This window comes from Cyprinodon tularosa, unplaced genomic scaffold, assembly GCF_016077235.1.
Source record: "Cyprinodon tularosa strain WSP-4 unplaced genomic scaffold, ASM1607723v1 ctg4, whole genome shotgun sequence".
Lineage (NCBI taxonomy): Eukaryota > Metazoa > Chordata > Actinopteri > Cyprinodontiformes > Cyprinodontidae > Cyprinodon > Cyprinodon tularosa.
Genome location: NW_024039118.1, coordinates 936,337 through 952,905, shown reverse-complemented (window position 1 = coordinate 952,905; position 16,569 = coordinate 936,337). Strand labels below are relative to the sequence as shown.

At 36.7% G+C, this 16,569-nt stretch overlaps 1 protein-coding gene and 1 long non-coding RNA gene across 2 annotated transcripts; one reads left to right on the top strand and one right to left on the bottom strand.

Moving 5' to 3' along the window:
• The first annotated feature begins 167 nt into the window (after positions 1–167).
• mrpl15 (mitochondrial ribosomal protein L15) lies at positions 168–6,946 on the top strand. Its single transcript, XM_038297860.1, has 5 exons — positions 168–347; positions 611–768; positions 4,433–4,598; positions 6,333–6,456; positions 6,550–6,946. Exons 1-5 carry the CDS (start codon positions 243–245, stop codon positions 6,885–6,887), a joined length of 891 nt encoding a protein of 296 aa, XP_038153788.1. The 5' UTR covers positions 168–242; the 3' UTR covers positions 6,888–6,946.
• A 3,376-nt stretch (positions 6,947–10,322) lies between these two features.
• LOC119791642 lies at positions 10,323–12,784 on the bottom strand. The gene is made up of 3 exons (XR_005281884.1): positions 12,456–12,784; positions 11,476–11,582; positions 10,323–10,426 (listed from the first exon to the last, which is right to left on the bottom strand). It is a non-coding gene; the product is annotated as an uncharacterized LOC119791642 (long non-coding RNA).
• Between the last annotated feature and the right edge of the window lie 3,785 nt (positions 12,785–16,569).

Below are 16,569 nucleotides of genomic sequence, written 5' to 3'. Positions count from 1 at the left end.
TCAGCTTTAAGCAATAATCAGTAAAAAGTACTATGCTGTTATATTATTCCGAAAAGTACTTCCTTTTTATAGTAACTGAGTAAATGTAACTAGTCATCCCATCTCTTATTTTCGCGGCCTTTAAGGATGGAGAGTTTATGCTTTTACTTTGAAATTCTTACAACAAACACATCCTCTCCTGGCTTGTCACGTGACCCCTGTGTCCTTGGTTTGCCAGCTTTGACATGTGAGCAGCAGCAAACATGTCTCTCACTAAAAAACCCGGCGCTAAAGCTTTGGATGTTTTGCAGAATCTACCTAGAATATCTTTAGCGAATCTACGACCGGAACCAGGATCAAAGAAAGGGGTGAGTTCTTTTTTTTTTTTTTACACCATGTATCGATGCTACGAGCTAGCATGGCTGCAGCAGATGTAATGTAACAGTTGCCTAAGTTATTATTTATTGTTTTTCTCAATACAACTTTATTTGTTTCTGCAAAGAACATTACAGAGCAACCATATTGCACTATAGGTATTCTCAACAACCATTTTTACAGACATTTTCAGCAAGTAGTTGCCTGGGTTATGTGAGCGTGAATGAGCTGATGTGACGTCAATGTTGTGTTGCAGGATAAGCGGCGAGGCAGAGGACAGCACGGGGGGAACAGGAGCGGTAGAGGCCACAAAGGAGAGCGGCAGAGGGGGAACATACCTCGGCTGGGCTTTGAGGGGGGGCAGACCCCCTTCTACTTGGTGGTTCCCAAATATGGCTTCAATGAAGGCCACAGGTAAAAAGAAAACTCCTTTTAAACTTAAGGAGACTAAACCCTGGGTATTTGACAAGGTTACCTCTATTATTAGTAGGTATGTGACAAATAAATTCAACATTACTTAAAATAAGACATCTTAGGAATATGTGGCCCAACAGCTTTAAAATTATACCAAGAGTATTGTTCTAGGATAAATATGAATGAAGATGTCACTATTTAAAATCACTGTCTTAGTACTAAAACTATAGGAACACATCTTCAACCACTTTTCACCTGCTATTGCTTATAACTTCATCATAGCTCATTGAGATTTTCAGGACTTCTAAATTGTATAAATTACTTCCTATATTCCAAATAAAAAGTAAAAAACAATTCTTAATCAGCTATTTTAATCACTCATTGCAATCTACCGACAGTGGAATATGCAATATATACAATATAAGAGATTAAATACCATTTCCATAACCTTTTGTGAACCAAATTGTTATATCTATAAAGTTAATCTGAACCTCTCCAATGAAATAATACAAATGAATTAAATCAATTTTCAGAGGGTTGAATTTGCTGAGGAAAACACAAGTACACGTATGTCAGGGTTTGGTTGAGGTTTTTGGACCCAAATACAGAGGCAGGGGTGAGTTTCTTGAAGATTTAATTGAATAAACACAGGTAACAGAGGCGGGAATCCAAAAATCCAACATGAAAAATGTAAAACAAACCAGAACCATGGCGACATCAGGGGAAAACAGTCACAATGAGCCAGGGTAAGATGAAGAACCAGCACTGAGGAACTGCACAAGGAGAGTATTCATAGTAGACTGAGCAAAGAGGACTAACGAGCTGATTAGGAGCAGGTGTGAAGGAGGAGTCTTGGAAGGAGCTAGGGAAAAGAAGACCAACACAAGAGGGCAACAAATAAAAACCTAAGGACTGAAATATATCCAGAAAATACAACAAAATAGGAATAAAACCAATAAAACTAGAAAGCATGGATCAAAGTAAAACATAATAGAACCAAGACCGTGACAACATATGTATATTTTTATAATACAGGTAACTTAATGACATAGTTCCTCTCCAGAGTTTAACTTAAATTGCAGATATGCTGTATTCTATTGTTTTTTTTATATATATATATATTATTACTAGTCACATATAGTAGTAACTCTGTGAAGATATGAGATTGGCAAGCCATTGGCGAGATGTGTGTTGAACCTGATTTGTACAGTAGAAATGAGCGATGACGCCATTTAGTGATCTGCAAAAATGTTTAGGGAAGCAAGGACACCATGTGTGAATTGTCAAATCATGCTCAAACTTCTCAGAAATAAACTATATTATATGGTCTTAAGGGAGTATCTACTATACTATTAAAGAAGTTACCAACCTTTGATAAGAATTCAGTGGCCAAATTTAAGGTATAACTACAAAGATTGATAACAGCACTTGTAGTAATCAGACCACAGAATTTTGAAAGCAAGGTTTCACTGGAAGATGCTTTCTAGGTCACTGAATACTGAGCACTACATTGTATCTGTAAGTAAGTGATTTCACAAGTCATTACAACCAACCGTGATGCACAGTGTGGCTTCACTAGCAGTGGTCAACAACTAGCTATACTATCCGCTGATCGTCACGTCCATATTATTATTGCCACAAAGGATAATTATCTAAACTGCACTGATTGCTCTTATTTGACAAACTGGTGCATTTTGTATTTACCAGTTAACCTTCAGATTATTTGTTTAGAGTGATGTATAATTCTTTTTTTCTGTCTAGACACAAGCTAAAGTTTTATTAATGTTTAACAGGTGATATTCCACCAGAGGTCTGAGATTACGTATATTCAGCGTAAATAGATGCAGTTATCTTTGGAAAATTCTACCTTCACTATTCCTGAAATTCAGAGTCAAGCTGACTACGATCCTGGTTATCAATTCATCCAAAGCTTTTGACTTTTGGGGAATTATTTGTTAAATTGAAAACATAATTGTGAATATTAATTCAGCCTATCTGTGTTTTTCTAAAGCTGTCAGCTGCCATTACCAGTTTTCCTTTATCCAAACCTTTAATATAAAACAAAATAAAAAATAAGAACTGCATTAATTTTATGATATTGTGGAAAATCTTGGAGTTTTGCTGCATCATCTTATAAACGCTTTCTCTACTAGTCAGTCTTACTGACATGTTCGTCTAGTGCCATTGTGCGTTCTCCTTTCCAGTCAGGTTTTCCTTTTTTCTGCACATGTGCACTTTTAGTGTTTTTGTAATGAGCCATTCATTGTAGCTCCACTGCTCTCATTAGAGTGATGCAAACAGACTGTAAACAGAGTATCTCTGGAAAAATCTTGCACTATACCTTTTTAATTCTAGTTATTCTTTTTGTCTAAGATGTTATGGGGTATTAGGGGTGTAAATAATAATCGTTTCGATGCATTGATCCAACAGCCGACGATCCGATGCATTGATTCGTCCGTAAGAGTATCGATTAATGTTTTTTTTTTTTTTTTTTCTCCTCCGGGCTATTTTTATCCATTTGCTCCTGGACGTAATTCTCCCTCCCGTGCTGCGGTGGTGCTATACACTGTGGGTCTAGATACGGCCGAGGCGGTGAGGAAGTGGGGAAGAGTTTAGTCCGTTGACGGAGGGACATGAGGTCCAAAAAGTCAGTTTCTGACCGGTGCATCGCTCATGCAAATTTTATTAATGAGCAACACTTTACTCTCAGATTCTTACACATAGGCCTGAAACACTGATGGCAGTTCAGAGACAATCAGAATATTTGTACAAATCTACTTGGTAAAGATGCTGATTTCAATGTGCAGTTTTCTGTAACTTGGACAGATTTATTTTGTCATTTTGTATACACAAGTGTAAACAAAAAAGAAATTTCGTTTAGAACAGCTCTCTAGACAATATCATTTTTTAAAGTGCAGCCTTGATAAGATAAGCAGCAGTGATTAAAAAAAAAAACATTGTGATATTAAGTCACTATATCTAGTTATGGAATGCGGATCAGTTTGCTTAGCAGAAGTGATGTCAGACAGATCTGGATAGGATCTTAGCATCCAAATAGGCTTTTAACCCTGGTGGAAAAGGATCTGATTAGGGGCCTGTTTCCTGGGCTTCACCCCATCAGTTGTTGTTGAGCTGCTACTACTGCCTCCAGCTCCTGAAACACTTGTTTCTCCTGGCTCAGGGGAGGAAGAGGACGATGCCGACAATGCTGTGAGGGTGGTAGCCCCCTGGGTTGAGGCTGTTGTAGTTAAAGCAGCAACAGATGATGCTGGAGGAGGTGTGGAAGCGCAAGGGGGCTGGGAGGAGCCGGCTAAGGATGTTTCAGCATTTGGCAGGGAAGCATCTAGAGTGCTCTCCTCATTTTCACCTGTAGAGGGCTGTGCTTCCCTTCTGGATGCTGAAGGTTGCCTGGGAACAGACTCAGAGGAGTTTCCATTCACGCAGAGCTCTTTGTTTTATATCGGTTAGTCTTCAAATTCAGTCTATGGACCTTTGATAAAGCTTTTGTACACTAAAAACATCCTAAAATAATGTTGTTTTTGCTTAAAATGCCTGCATTAAAACAACTGCTAAATAGAATCAAGTAGCAACTTCTTTTTCATTAAAGCTGTGCTTGGTAATCCTAGAAATAAGTTTCTAAGCAGTTTCTGTTCTTCCTTCCTAGTCGGCGTCCACAGTACCAGCCTTTGACGCTGAAACGACTGCAGTATTTGATTGATCTGGGGCGGGTTGACCCAACGCAGCCAATAGACCTCACCCAGCTTGTCAATGCCAGGGGAGTGACCATCCAGCCTCTGAAGAGGGACTATGGAGTGCAGCTTGTTGATGAGGTATGTCGTTGCTTGATTAGTACCTGATGAATTATATCCTTTAAAGAGGACAGGGGAGGAAAAAAGGGTCGACAGAGTGTTGACTCTAGGGATAGAAAATAAATGCACACCACACTTTTCAGTTTTTAATCTGTACAAAAAGAATTTAACCCCTTAGTTGCCACCGCATGGCCCTGGGATGTCTTTACATCACATCCTTTTCCACATCTAACAGCAAGGTTGCTAACAAAACCCAACATGTACCTCTTTAGAATCAGGCTTTCCTAAAAATACCAACAAAATTTTAGGCCAGATTAGAACTCAATTTTCACCCCTTACCCTGTTTTCATTTACTGACATTCTAAAACATATTCTTTTGTCATAAAAGTGTTCATTTTGCTTGTAACAGCTTTGAATAAAAGCTAATTTTCACAGCCATTTCTAATTAACTATGCTACCTGGGCTTACTCACCAATCAAAATCAAGCATCAGCTCCTTCCTCAGTACCCAGAATGCCTCGGAAAAGTTCTGCACGTAAGAAACCCCGTCCTCAGGCGCATGCGTCACTAGTCTTTGCACAGCTGGAACTCCACAAATCAGTGACCTACCAAACTTTGACATATTTGACATATTTTGTTAGCCAATAAGACAAGCTTTCCAATGTAGTATTGGACATATAGGGGCAGGCTGAAAAGAGGTTTATATGTGTAAGGAGGGAGAGGAGAAATAATTGGATGCACACAAAAAAGCATTGTCAAAATTCAGAAAGCTGAAAATTTGACTTATTATTAAAAGTGCTTCAATAAAAATGTGTGTAAAGCTACATGTAGAAATGTGTATTTTTTTGTAAATTGGTCAAAAAAAAGAAATAATCCGCTTTGGCACTTTTGGTTCTAATTTGGTTCAATTATGCCTAATGGACCTTTTTAATACATAAAGGGTGACAGTTTCACATTGCTTTGGACCATAGATCTGACAGTTGTTTTTCACAACATTAGCAACAAGTGTTGTGAGTTGGAAAGGTCAACTATGAATTATACCCAAATATAGAATATTAAAAATTGCATTTTTTTTATGCAAGGGAAAAAATTATTTTCCACGTTTGAAGTTGCATATCGCAATTTGTGTAAGACTTACACCTAAGTACACAAATCTGCCAAAACTGAGACATCATACCTTTCAAATGAGATGCATCACAAGAATGTATGATTTAAAATATGATTTTACTGCCCAATGATGTTTGGGTATGCAATTCATTTGTATACATGCTATAAAAAGGTGGGAGGCTTGCATCACTTTTTTTTTCTCTTAGCAATCAAATACTATTTTGGGTTTCTTTTTTAAAATCCCTTAAAATTACATTTAGCTTTGTGTTTAACTCTTGGACAAATTCCTGAATAACCCTTTAAGGCGCTTCTTTTAAGCAAAACCACATTGTTGAATAAATAATGGATATTCAGCTTTTGGTAGCAGTGTTTAAAAGTTGGGTGTTTTAAATATATACAACAAATAGATGTATTGGAGAAAATCTGACAAAAATATTTTCACTGAGTTCCACTTTTTGTAGCAAAGCATGAAAGACAAAACCACTTAAAACCATTTCAGTGTGTATAAGGGAGATAATTGTGGGTTTCAAGGAGATCAATTACCAGCAGCAGGGGGCGCCACATGATGGGGTTCTATCCAATGGAAAGGTGGCTTATTGACTCTGATGTTGACCCTTTTCCAGCTTAGATGTACTTTTCCTTCTTTCAGGGCTCAGAAATATTTGCAGCTAAAATCAACATTGAGGTTCAGAGAGCGTCTGAAGGAGCCATAGCTGCCATCGAACGGAACGGAGGCGTCATCACCACCAGTTTCTATGATCCCATAAGTCTCGGTAAACTAACAAACAATTATAATGCAACAAATTTAATGCTGTATAGTGTTTGTTTATGAAAAGCGTGGAAATAAATGTATATATTTTTTACAGGAATCCTTATCAAGCCCGTCCCATTCTTCATGAGAGGGCAGCCGATCCCGAGGCGAATGCTGCCAGGGGAGAACATGGTTCCATATTACATGAGTGCTGAAAACCGAGGTTACTTAGCAGATCCGGAAGAAATCCAGCAGGCCCGCCGCGCTCTGGCGCAGAAGTACGGCTACGTGCTGCCAGATATTTCAAAGGATGAACTGTGTCACATGCTGGCCATGAGGAAGGATGTTCGACAGATCTTCTTTGGCCTGTCTCCAGGCTGGGTCGTTAACATGCCAGAGAAGAAGATACTGAAACCAACCGATGAGAAGCTGCTGAAATATTACTCCTCATAGTTGTTTGCATTAAAAACATTCTTTATATTTACCCAGAATAAACATTATGTTGAAAGTGATTACATGTTTTGTTTTGAATGCCCTTGTATATTGGTAAAGCTGCATGATGGAAGGAACTTGAACTGTAACAGGTGAGGGGGAAATAAGGAAAATAAGATAACTCAAAGAATGAAAACAGGAAACAGATGCCTGGTGATGTGTGTTACTTGTGAAATGGCTTTGCATAGGGCCCCTAGAAGGGGGAGTTTGAAATTAGTCATATGCAGCTGTATCCTGGAGTGGACGTTCAAAAGATCCATCTGCCCCCTCCAAACTTAACTCCCATCCCCCCATGTCATAGGAATACAATCACACGACAAACATAACAGTGACACATCGGATCCAAATAAAGGCAGTTTATTCAATTAGCCAGGTTTGGGTTCCATGTGTTTCTGCAACACGAATTAGGGCTTTCTGGCTGTTTTTATAAATGATGCCGACAACTTAATCATACATCTTAAAGAGACCGAAATGTCAAACTATTAATAACTTTGTGTTTTATCAAGATTGGGAGAGGAGTTTATCGTAAAGGAAGCATAGAGGAGCCTGCAAAACCATTTCTATCTCTATTGTTTTTATATTACAGCTGTAAATCTAAAATAGTTTTAACATTCTATGTGCTGCACCAATGCAAGTAGTACATATTTTTTAAGCAATGAGCAAACCATGCTTCGTTTTTCTTTTAAAAAAAGCATAGCATAAAAAGCATAGTTTTCCAGCACTGTGTCCATCAGTGAGAATCCAACAAGCCAACATCATAGTTTACTTCACAAACCTAAACGGACAGATCTGGACCTAGACTATACTCCTTCAATGTACATTCATGAAATTGTGGAGAAAAGAAAAACTATAAGAAGCAATCTCGTTCAGTTTTAGTTTGTCATGACAGGAAGACAAAGAACATTTAAAAAAATGGTATTTGAATCAGTTGAGGACTAAATATGACATTTTGATCTATATACAAAGTGCACAACCTTGAACACACAATATCTGGTAAATTATGCTCCAGCGGGAATACTGAACTTTGCCAGTTGTAGCTTTATAAATGACACACTGAAAAACACTGCAGTTTTACCAACTGTGACATCTTAAAAGAAACGTATACTTCTAATTTGTGTCATAACCTGAATTTATTTGCTCATGTGGGCCAGATTTGGTCTGCGGGACTTGGGTTTGACAATTTTGTGTTACTACAAGCTGCAAAAGACTTAAAACTATGATTGAATGGCCTAGTCAAAGTCTAAACCAAAGTCCAATTGAGAATATATGGAAATATTCAGAAATGTTTGCTCAGAAATACTTAAGATTCAATCTGACCAAGTGTATAGTGTATCAAATAAAACTTATTAAAATAAATAAAAGTTTGGGGTTGCAAAGTGAGAAGATTTGGAAGAAATTTTGCAGGGCACAATATTCAGTGTTTGAAGCCAAATATTTTTATTTCTTATATATTCACCTTCCAGTGTTTGAAGTAAAACCAAGATGTGTCCTTAAAGTGAATTACATGACATAAAACAGTGTGTACTTTGGGAAATGGTAAATATCAGACCCTCTGAGTCAAAGGTCTCACTTTGATGACTCTGCTTGTGATTCCCTGAGTGTTTTCCTGAGTCCAAACTATCCAGTAAGCCTTACAGGTTGAGGATACACACACACACACACACACAGTGGGCCCGCCAGGAAAAACCAGCCCAAATCCTTACAGCATAATACTTTAAATAAATCACGCCACAGGAAAGTAACAGCGCAATCATTGTTTATGGCAGAGCTGCGGCGCTTATCTTCAAAGCAGCAGATCCTTTTGAATTTGTATCAGGTCTCAGACGAGCCGCAGCAACAGAAAAAGAGGAGTGACTGAGGCACAAACATCAACCCTGAGGGTCTGCAGGAAAACAAGGAGAGAAATGGATTCTATTAATTCACTTTGGCCACAATGGATTTGTTAGCCTCTTTCAGGCGTGTGCTCCAAATAATCTAATGTCTGAGTCTAACCATTTCACACGTTTTTAATTAAACATCCAGCAGAAGCAGCAGCAGGCCCAGACTGCTGCCATGAACGAGCCGTTTAGGACACATTGTCTCACAAGTCTGAGACCATTTTCAGTTAATAATTAGGGCTAATTACAGCAAAATGCGATGCTGTTGTCTGCTGAAATGTGGGATAGAGCTCAGGCACTCAGGATCTAAATTATGAGAGCTGAGATGTTAACATAGCACCATGGCTTTTGATCAGTGCGGACAATAAAACACTCAGAAGATCTCCTCACTGGAACAGATAGAGAGTCTTATCAGGGCTGAATACAATTCCTAATTTACAAAGAATAGGGCTGTTTCTGAGGGATGAGTGGAGCTTTGAACTGATTACAGCTTGAGGTGGAAAGGAGCTAGACTGATGATTGATGGCTGGATGCAAGCATGAATTACAAGTTTGAGCTGACTCATCACACTGCAAAAATAAAATAAAATCTAAAGTCATTTTTTCTTAAAATAAGTGCATTTCTTCTTGAATTAAGGATTGAAGTGAGACACTTTGCCAATTTACACTTTAAACAAGAAAAAAACAATTGCATTGTCTTATTTCAAGTGCATATTATCTAGATAGCTGTTGTAAAAGTAAAAATACTCATTCCTTTGGAAAATCATCTTATTTACCTGCTCAAATTAAGGGTAAATAGACTTAATTTAAGACATTTTTACTAATTTAGAGATCGTTTTTGCAGTGCACAAAAATGCACACTGTTTCCAGCTAATTGGGTATCCTTGTTTTACAAATACCGGTACTATGAACATTTCAGTTTTTCAACTAAATAATCTCAAATTTCCACCTGGAAGAATGTCGGAACCATGACAAAAGTTGCAAAAAAGTCCTTTAATTTGAATTTTTAATTAATCAAGGAGGGAAAATAGATTAATTAATAAAATGTTGTTAAAATGAAAAGAAAAGGCAGCAAAATGTGAATGTATTTTATTTGAGTGGAGCTAAACAATGATTGAGTGCTCACAATATGTAAGTTTAACAGCTTAAAAACACTATTTAAATTACAACTATATAGTGTTTGTATGAATTTATGTAACACTGATCCTTGAAAACCAAGCTTGATTTTAAGACTCAGATAGGTTAGAGGTATAGGGATTTAAAATATTTTTTCTCCTTATCAGATGTATTCCTATGTGCATTTTTTGGGAACTTGATTGTTCTGATTTTACTAAATGTTTCTAACTTTACTGAAATCAAGAAACCTAATGCATACTGTAGCTTAGGCATATAACAAATCAACATCAGAATATAACAATATAACAAGATTGATGAAATTCACACATTTAGATTTATAATTACAAGTTCAGATCGGTGAATACCACATTTGCATGAATAATAAAAACAGCTTTCAAACTGCATTTGTGCAGAACATCAAGTTTTATTGATGCAGAGGAGCCTCAGATGAAGCATTTGTCAGATCCTCTTACAGACAGAATTATCTTCGGTGAAAATATCTGATCCTCTGTTAAAAAGATAAGAATTGGTTAATGATGAATGAATAAAATGTAACAGACATAATTAGAAACATTATGATGCCTTCCTACAGAGGTGTCACTTAACCTTTTCCCTAAAAACAGCAGCTATGTTCTGTTAATTGGCACCATCTGGCTCAACTATATCTGGCTGTCTTTGCCTACAATATTTTTGTTAATCTTTTTTCAGATTTTGTTGCAAATATCGCATTTATGCCCTGTAGAAAACTAAGACTAGTCCTCACCACACAAGCTAGTTTGACGTTAGCATTAGTGCTTGCTTTCCATAAATTTCAAGTAGTTGATACATTTTTTAATATCCTAACAAAATTTAATATCAAACTTTAAGTCAAAAGCTGCTAAGATCTGCTTTTTGCCAGCATGTACTGGTTAAGAAGTCTTATTTAACCCATTTAACTATAGCATTATCACTTTTGCTAATCTAGCTAAAGCCTTTGTAAGCTTAAATCCTTGCTCCAAAAGAAAAACCCTCTGCCCACAAGTCACATTAAAGTTTTTTTAGTTAGTTTTTATTGTATAAACTTTGCTTATTTGTACCTATATGCATATGCTTTTATTAAATGTGTTTTTCCCTACAGGTGATTTGTTTTATTTTAAAAAAAGATACATTTTGTCAATACAAAAAAAAGTGAATGTTTCATTTCAGACCACCCTGCCCCAATTGCTGAAACTGTGAAACATTTAAATACAGGCTGTGTGGCAGTTTTAAGAAGGCTAAGATAACTACAAAACATGCCTTTTTGAATGACAGTGTTCATGCTTTACCAATAAGAACTAGAAATTGTATCATGGTGTCTTCAATGTCTTAAACTACTTTTGAACAACAAGAACGTGAATGTCCATCTCAAATGTATTTGCCACAAACCATCCTATTGATGTTTGGGAAATTTTGGAAAGAAAATCATTTTTGGAGAAAAAAAATGAAACTTTTTGGATGGAGTTTGTGTCCTCTTACATCAAATTTATATCAACATTCTACCATAAAACACGGTAGTGGCAGAGTGATTGTCGGGGTTACCTGGACTACTCGTGGTTACTGACAGGGTCATCATTTGGCGGTCTGAAGCTCAATATCTTTTGGTTTATGGGGCGGGTCAGAGATTCAGATATCATCAGGGATTCTGTCTTTGGGCAAACAAAACAAACAACAGCAAACTAAAGCAACAACAACAAAGCTTTTGCATGTTTCAGTTCAAAATCTGGACTCAAATTAAATTTACTGGTTACTGAGTCACCTTAAACAGGCTGTTCACACTGACTATTTGACAGAATTTTCTCCCTTGTGGAATAACATTTAAGTTTGGTGCACATTTAGGTTAGTATCTTAATTTTTTTTACTTATTTAGTATCTTTATTTACAGAGATGTCTTCGCCTAATAAATAGAATCATAATGTTTTTGTATTTACTTTTGGTAAAACGTGTATAAAGTTATTACAAGCTATTAATTTTTTTTCATGTTTTCACAACCAAAATTAATACGTTTTAATATCTTTTTTGGGTTTTTTTTTACAGACATGGGCTTTTTCCAGTTGGTTACAAGTCAGATTCTGAACTTTGACCAAGGTTAGTCTGAGACCAACCTGTGTCTTATCTCTGCTCATGGTTGGTGGTGGGGGGCATCATTGTATTCTGGTAATGACGCGACATTAAGCCTGCCTCCACCAGGGGGGCATGTAATCCTCTCATCTGGCCTGATGTTTAGGGCCAGGCTTGGCCGGCTGGGCTGGGCAGGGTGCTGTTTACACAGGGGCATGTGGAGGCTCACACTCACCCTTGTGGGTCTCAGTCAACTCTGCTGAATGTGCTTAAACATCTGATTAGGAGAGCAGAGGTTGCATAGAATGGGACATAATCTTGATACTGGCCTGCTGAGTACATACAATACAGCACAAAGCAACACATTTTGCATGCTTCGTAAATCATAGTTACCTGAAACAACACTATTACATCCTCTTCACACCTTTATGAAACAATGCAGCTGTTTATGGATGACTCACTGTGGTGAGATGGGGCTGGAATACAGAGCTTCGTTACTGGGGTTTTTTCCACATCCTCCACCAAAGGGTCCTCAGCTGTTTTTGCTTTATATCCATTAAAAAATACACTGGAATGCGCTGGAATAAAGGCTTTTTAGTGGCTTTCATTGCATCATCTTTAGAAACAAAATAATCAGTCTCCTCAATTCGGAAGTTGGAAGAGATGATCCCAAAAAATCCAACTCAAGCTGCTTTCTCCACATGGCTTCAGCCCAAGAGCTCACCTCCACCTGTACCTAGCCTGAACATCACTGATCGCAAAGTGAAGACAGAGAGGAGTGTCCCATATATGAGTTCTGTCCAACACAATAGCACATTGTGAATAGAACAATCCTCATTCAGAAAGCACAGTGCCCATTGAACAGGAGTGCTCTGCTTGTTTGGATATGAGACAATGCTTTGATACTTGACTCTCAACCTGGTGATTGGTTTCATTAAAAGAGCAGGAGCAAAGGACAGGTTAAAGGAATTAAATTTAGATAAGGTGCTCAAGGTGAATAAAAGCTTGGATAACCTGATGGAATGTTTAAAATAAAGGTCTGCACACTCACATAACCATTTGAAAGCACGGTTCTCAAATAAACAACATGAGCCAATGGGCCTATGCAGCTAAAAAGGTGAGTAAATCAAGCAGATTGAGCTTTGCTTCAAGCATATGTCAGTGATTAAGCAATGGATTCTCAGAATCTGTCAGTAGGAATAGAAGCGAACAGGCGGCTTTGGTTGGCTTCCGTTTACTTATAGGAAAAAAACTTGGGTCCTTGATCAGAACCTCAAGCTAAAGTTGGTTTGGGGTCACATTGACCTACGTATCATAGGCTCATTATACACATTTTCATGACAGAAAAGTTATTGTATGGCCTAAAAACTCGCAGGAAGACTGCAGATTCCACCATTATCCACCAAAGAGTCATTGACAACCTCATAAGAATGGTAAGTTGGAAAACTGTAGTATAGAAGAATCCTGCCCAGGATGCTACTGGTAAGTATATCAATAGATTTTTAACCGGAAGGAGAGGGTGTGATAGCCAAAATTTATTGAATTTTCCTGCAGGACTTGGCACCTCCCCACACAAAAGAATTAATAGCTGCTTTATTCACTAAAACATTTGTGTGCTATTAAGGTGATAAGTAAGTTCACTAGATCCAAACCCTTTACATAAGCTATGAATATTAAAGAAAAGATGAGAAACTTTGGCTCCAATAATGCAGATGAGCTGAGGCTGCTAATAAACCCTAACATTTCACTTCCTTGCACTGATGCATTACTACACATTCAGAAGGAGCCAAAAACATTTACTTCATATATCACTAGACCGAACATTAACATGTTTCTCATTAAAAATTCCTATATCAATTTTGTTGTGGTATCATGAGATATACTGTAAATTTCTTAACCTAGATGTGGGGTTTCAATTACCTGAAGCCATAATCATTAAAATTAACAAGCATGCATATGTACGATCAATCTGTGTGTAATGAATTTAAAGGAGTTTTAGCTTTTTAATTTAATCCCTGAAATAAATGTACCTTTTGATGGTATTGTGATTTATTAATCTGCTTTTCACAGCTGAAACATTGGTCAAAATCTCCTATGAGAATGTGACCTTTCTTGAGGCCCCACAGTGCCGAAGGGCCCTAAGAGAGTTTTAAAGATCTATTGTTTCTGACCTGGACCAGGAAGAAATACTCTTTATTTAGGAAAGTGGTTGGTTGGTCATGTGACAATCAGCCTGATCTCTTACTACCAAAAACAAATAAGGTACAACAAGTTAACTGCTAGTTTTTATTATTTTGCATTTTTTTTCTCTATATTGTTAAAACAAATGACTCAAAACTTTGTAATAGCTAAAAATACACCTTAGTACACAGAAGAATCCAACAGGAGTCAGAAGACAGGTCAGGCAAACAGATCAGAAAATGGGCAGGCAGGCTCAAAGGTCTGAAGACAAAAACAGGCCAGGATCAGGCAAACAGAACACTATAAGTGACGCTGGAAATCTCTCTACAACACAGGCTCAAGAATAATCTGGCACTTCAGACTGGGACCAAGGAGTTTAAATAGAAACAGGATCTACATTAACCTTGAATTAGTTGTTTTTTTTCCTAAATTTTGTTTCCTTTGTATGTTTAATTAATTTTTCGGCAAGTAAAAAAGAAAGAAATACAATAAAATGATGCTGTGTTTTTTTGTGATTTAATTAAAAAACAAATAGATAATGATGAAAAAAGAAAGAAAAAGAAAAACACACCTCACTTGCAAACTGCCGAATTCACTATTTAATCCAAAAACAAGTAAAAAAATTAATCTGTTAAATAAAAGAACATCATATTTTGAACAAATATTACTTATTTTACTGATAAACATATCAAATGTGCCCCAACATGGCGGTTTCAATCAGTAATTGAACCATTTGACAGCATCTGAAGTTGTGCTAACTATCAAAACCTTTAAAATCAGTGCAGATTTATGTAAAGCTGAGGGTTGGTCGAAACTTTGCGTTATTGTATCCATGCTGGGTCGTTTCAAACTAATTGATTAAATCCATTAGCGCTTGTTCTCACTGCGCATTGGAGTGTGCGTCATGTTCAGCACTGCGGATGTGGATTCAATCTCTAATTCTAACGAGCTGCGACACAACAACCATAACACACTGTAGACAACCGCTACAGCTAATGAATGGAGGTTGATAGGTATTTAATTATTGTCACTAAATCAGCGCCTTATGCAGGGCCAAAAATAAAATATGCATTGTTTAATTTTCTGTTACATGCAAGTGACGAACAAAAAAAATCTATAGATTGATTATATTTATTTTGCTCTGTAATTTATGCATAGTATGGATTTACAGTTTTATCAGGCCTCTGCAGAATCAACATGCAGGTGCGTGTTGGCCTATTGCAGATTCAAAACTATGCATTTTATGTTTGTTGGTGGAAAAAAAAAGAGGGACAGTGCATATTTGAGTAACACAACACAAAAACCTGCAATTACATCCTTTTTTCATTAAAAATAAATGCACGATCATAGGAAAGGAATGATAAATAAATAAATAAAAAAAACAGAAATAAAACAGTTTGTGTTAAATATGCATCTTCGCTTCTTTTATATAATAAAAAGTGTAGGATTATGATCTTATGATGACAATTAATCTGATTATACCCAAATACTTTTCAGATGTAAATCCCATCTATGCTTACTTTCACATAGAAAATAACATTTAACTAAAATATGTTGACTGTTTCTTCATTAAGAAGACAAACTATCAAAACTTAAATATATATATATATTTATATTTGAGAAAAATTCTAATGAAATTTTGAAAATTTGATAGAATTTTCCAGCAGTTTCGATGCTTAAATTAAACTTGCAACCTTTCTCTTAACTCTCTAAACCTGATAAACCTTATAAAGTAAATTTTCTGGGGGTTTTTTCCCTTTAAACTAATCACCCTCCCTTTGCACAGAGTATCATCTTTCTTTTTTTCTTCTTGAACGCTGAGCAAATATTTGTGCGCTTTAATCGTGCAATAAACACACGCCTTGATCATGTTGCGCTCTTCTTTTGTGCCAGCCCTGTAAAATGTACTTTGACAATGGCCGATAAGAACCGAGAGGCTCAATGTAATTAGTAACCAGCTCTACGTGCAGAAAAACTTTGTTTCCTCTCCCCGCCTCTAAAAGCTCCTATGATTCTATGTCCAGAAAGTAAATGTGCAAATTGATCAGGGGAAACGCATTTAATGTTAGTTTTGAAAGGCACAATAAAAAAAAAAAGTAGAATAAAAATAAAATAGATTAATTTTGTTTTTGCAATTTGATTATTTTTTGTAGATAAAATGGGGAACGGGTAAATATATAATTGAGTTATGGTGGTAGGCTAAATGCCATATATTGGTTAATTTTTTTATTTGTGTCAGAATCGTTTTCTATTTTTATTTTATTAAAGTTTTAAGTCTGGGAAATGTTTAAGGGCCGATTGAATGGGGCGTGATGGGCTCCATCACCAACCTGAGAATTCACACCTTTAATCCACTCCTCCCGGCATCCCATTGGTGGAGCGGCCTCTTATATC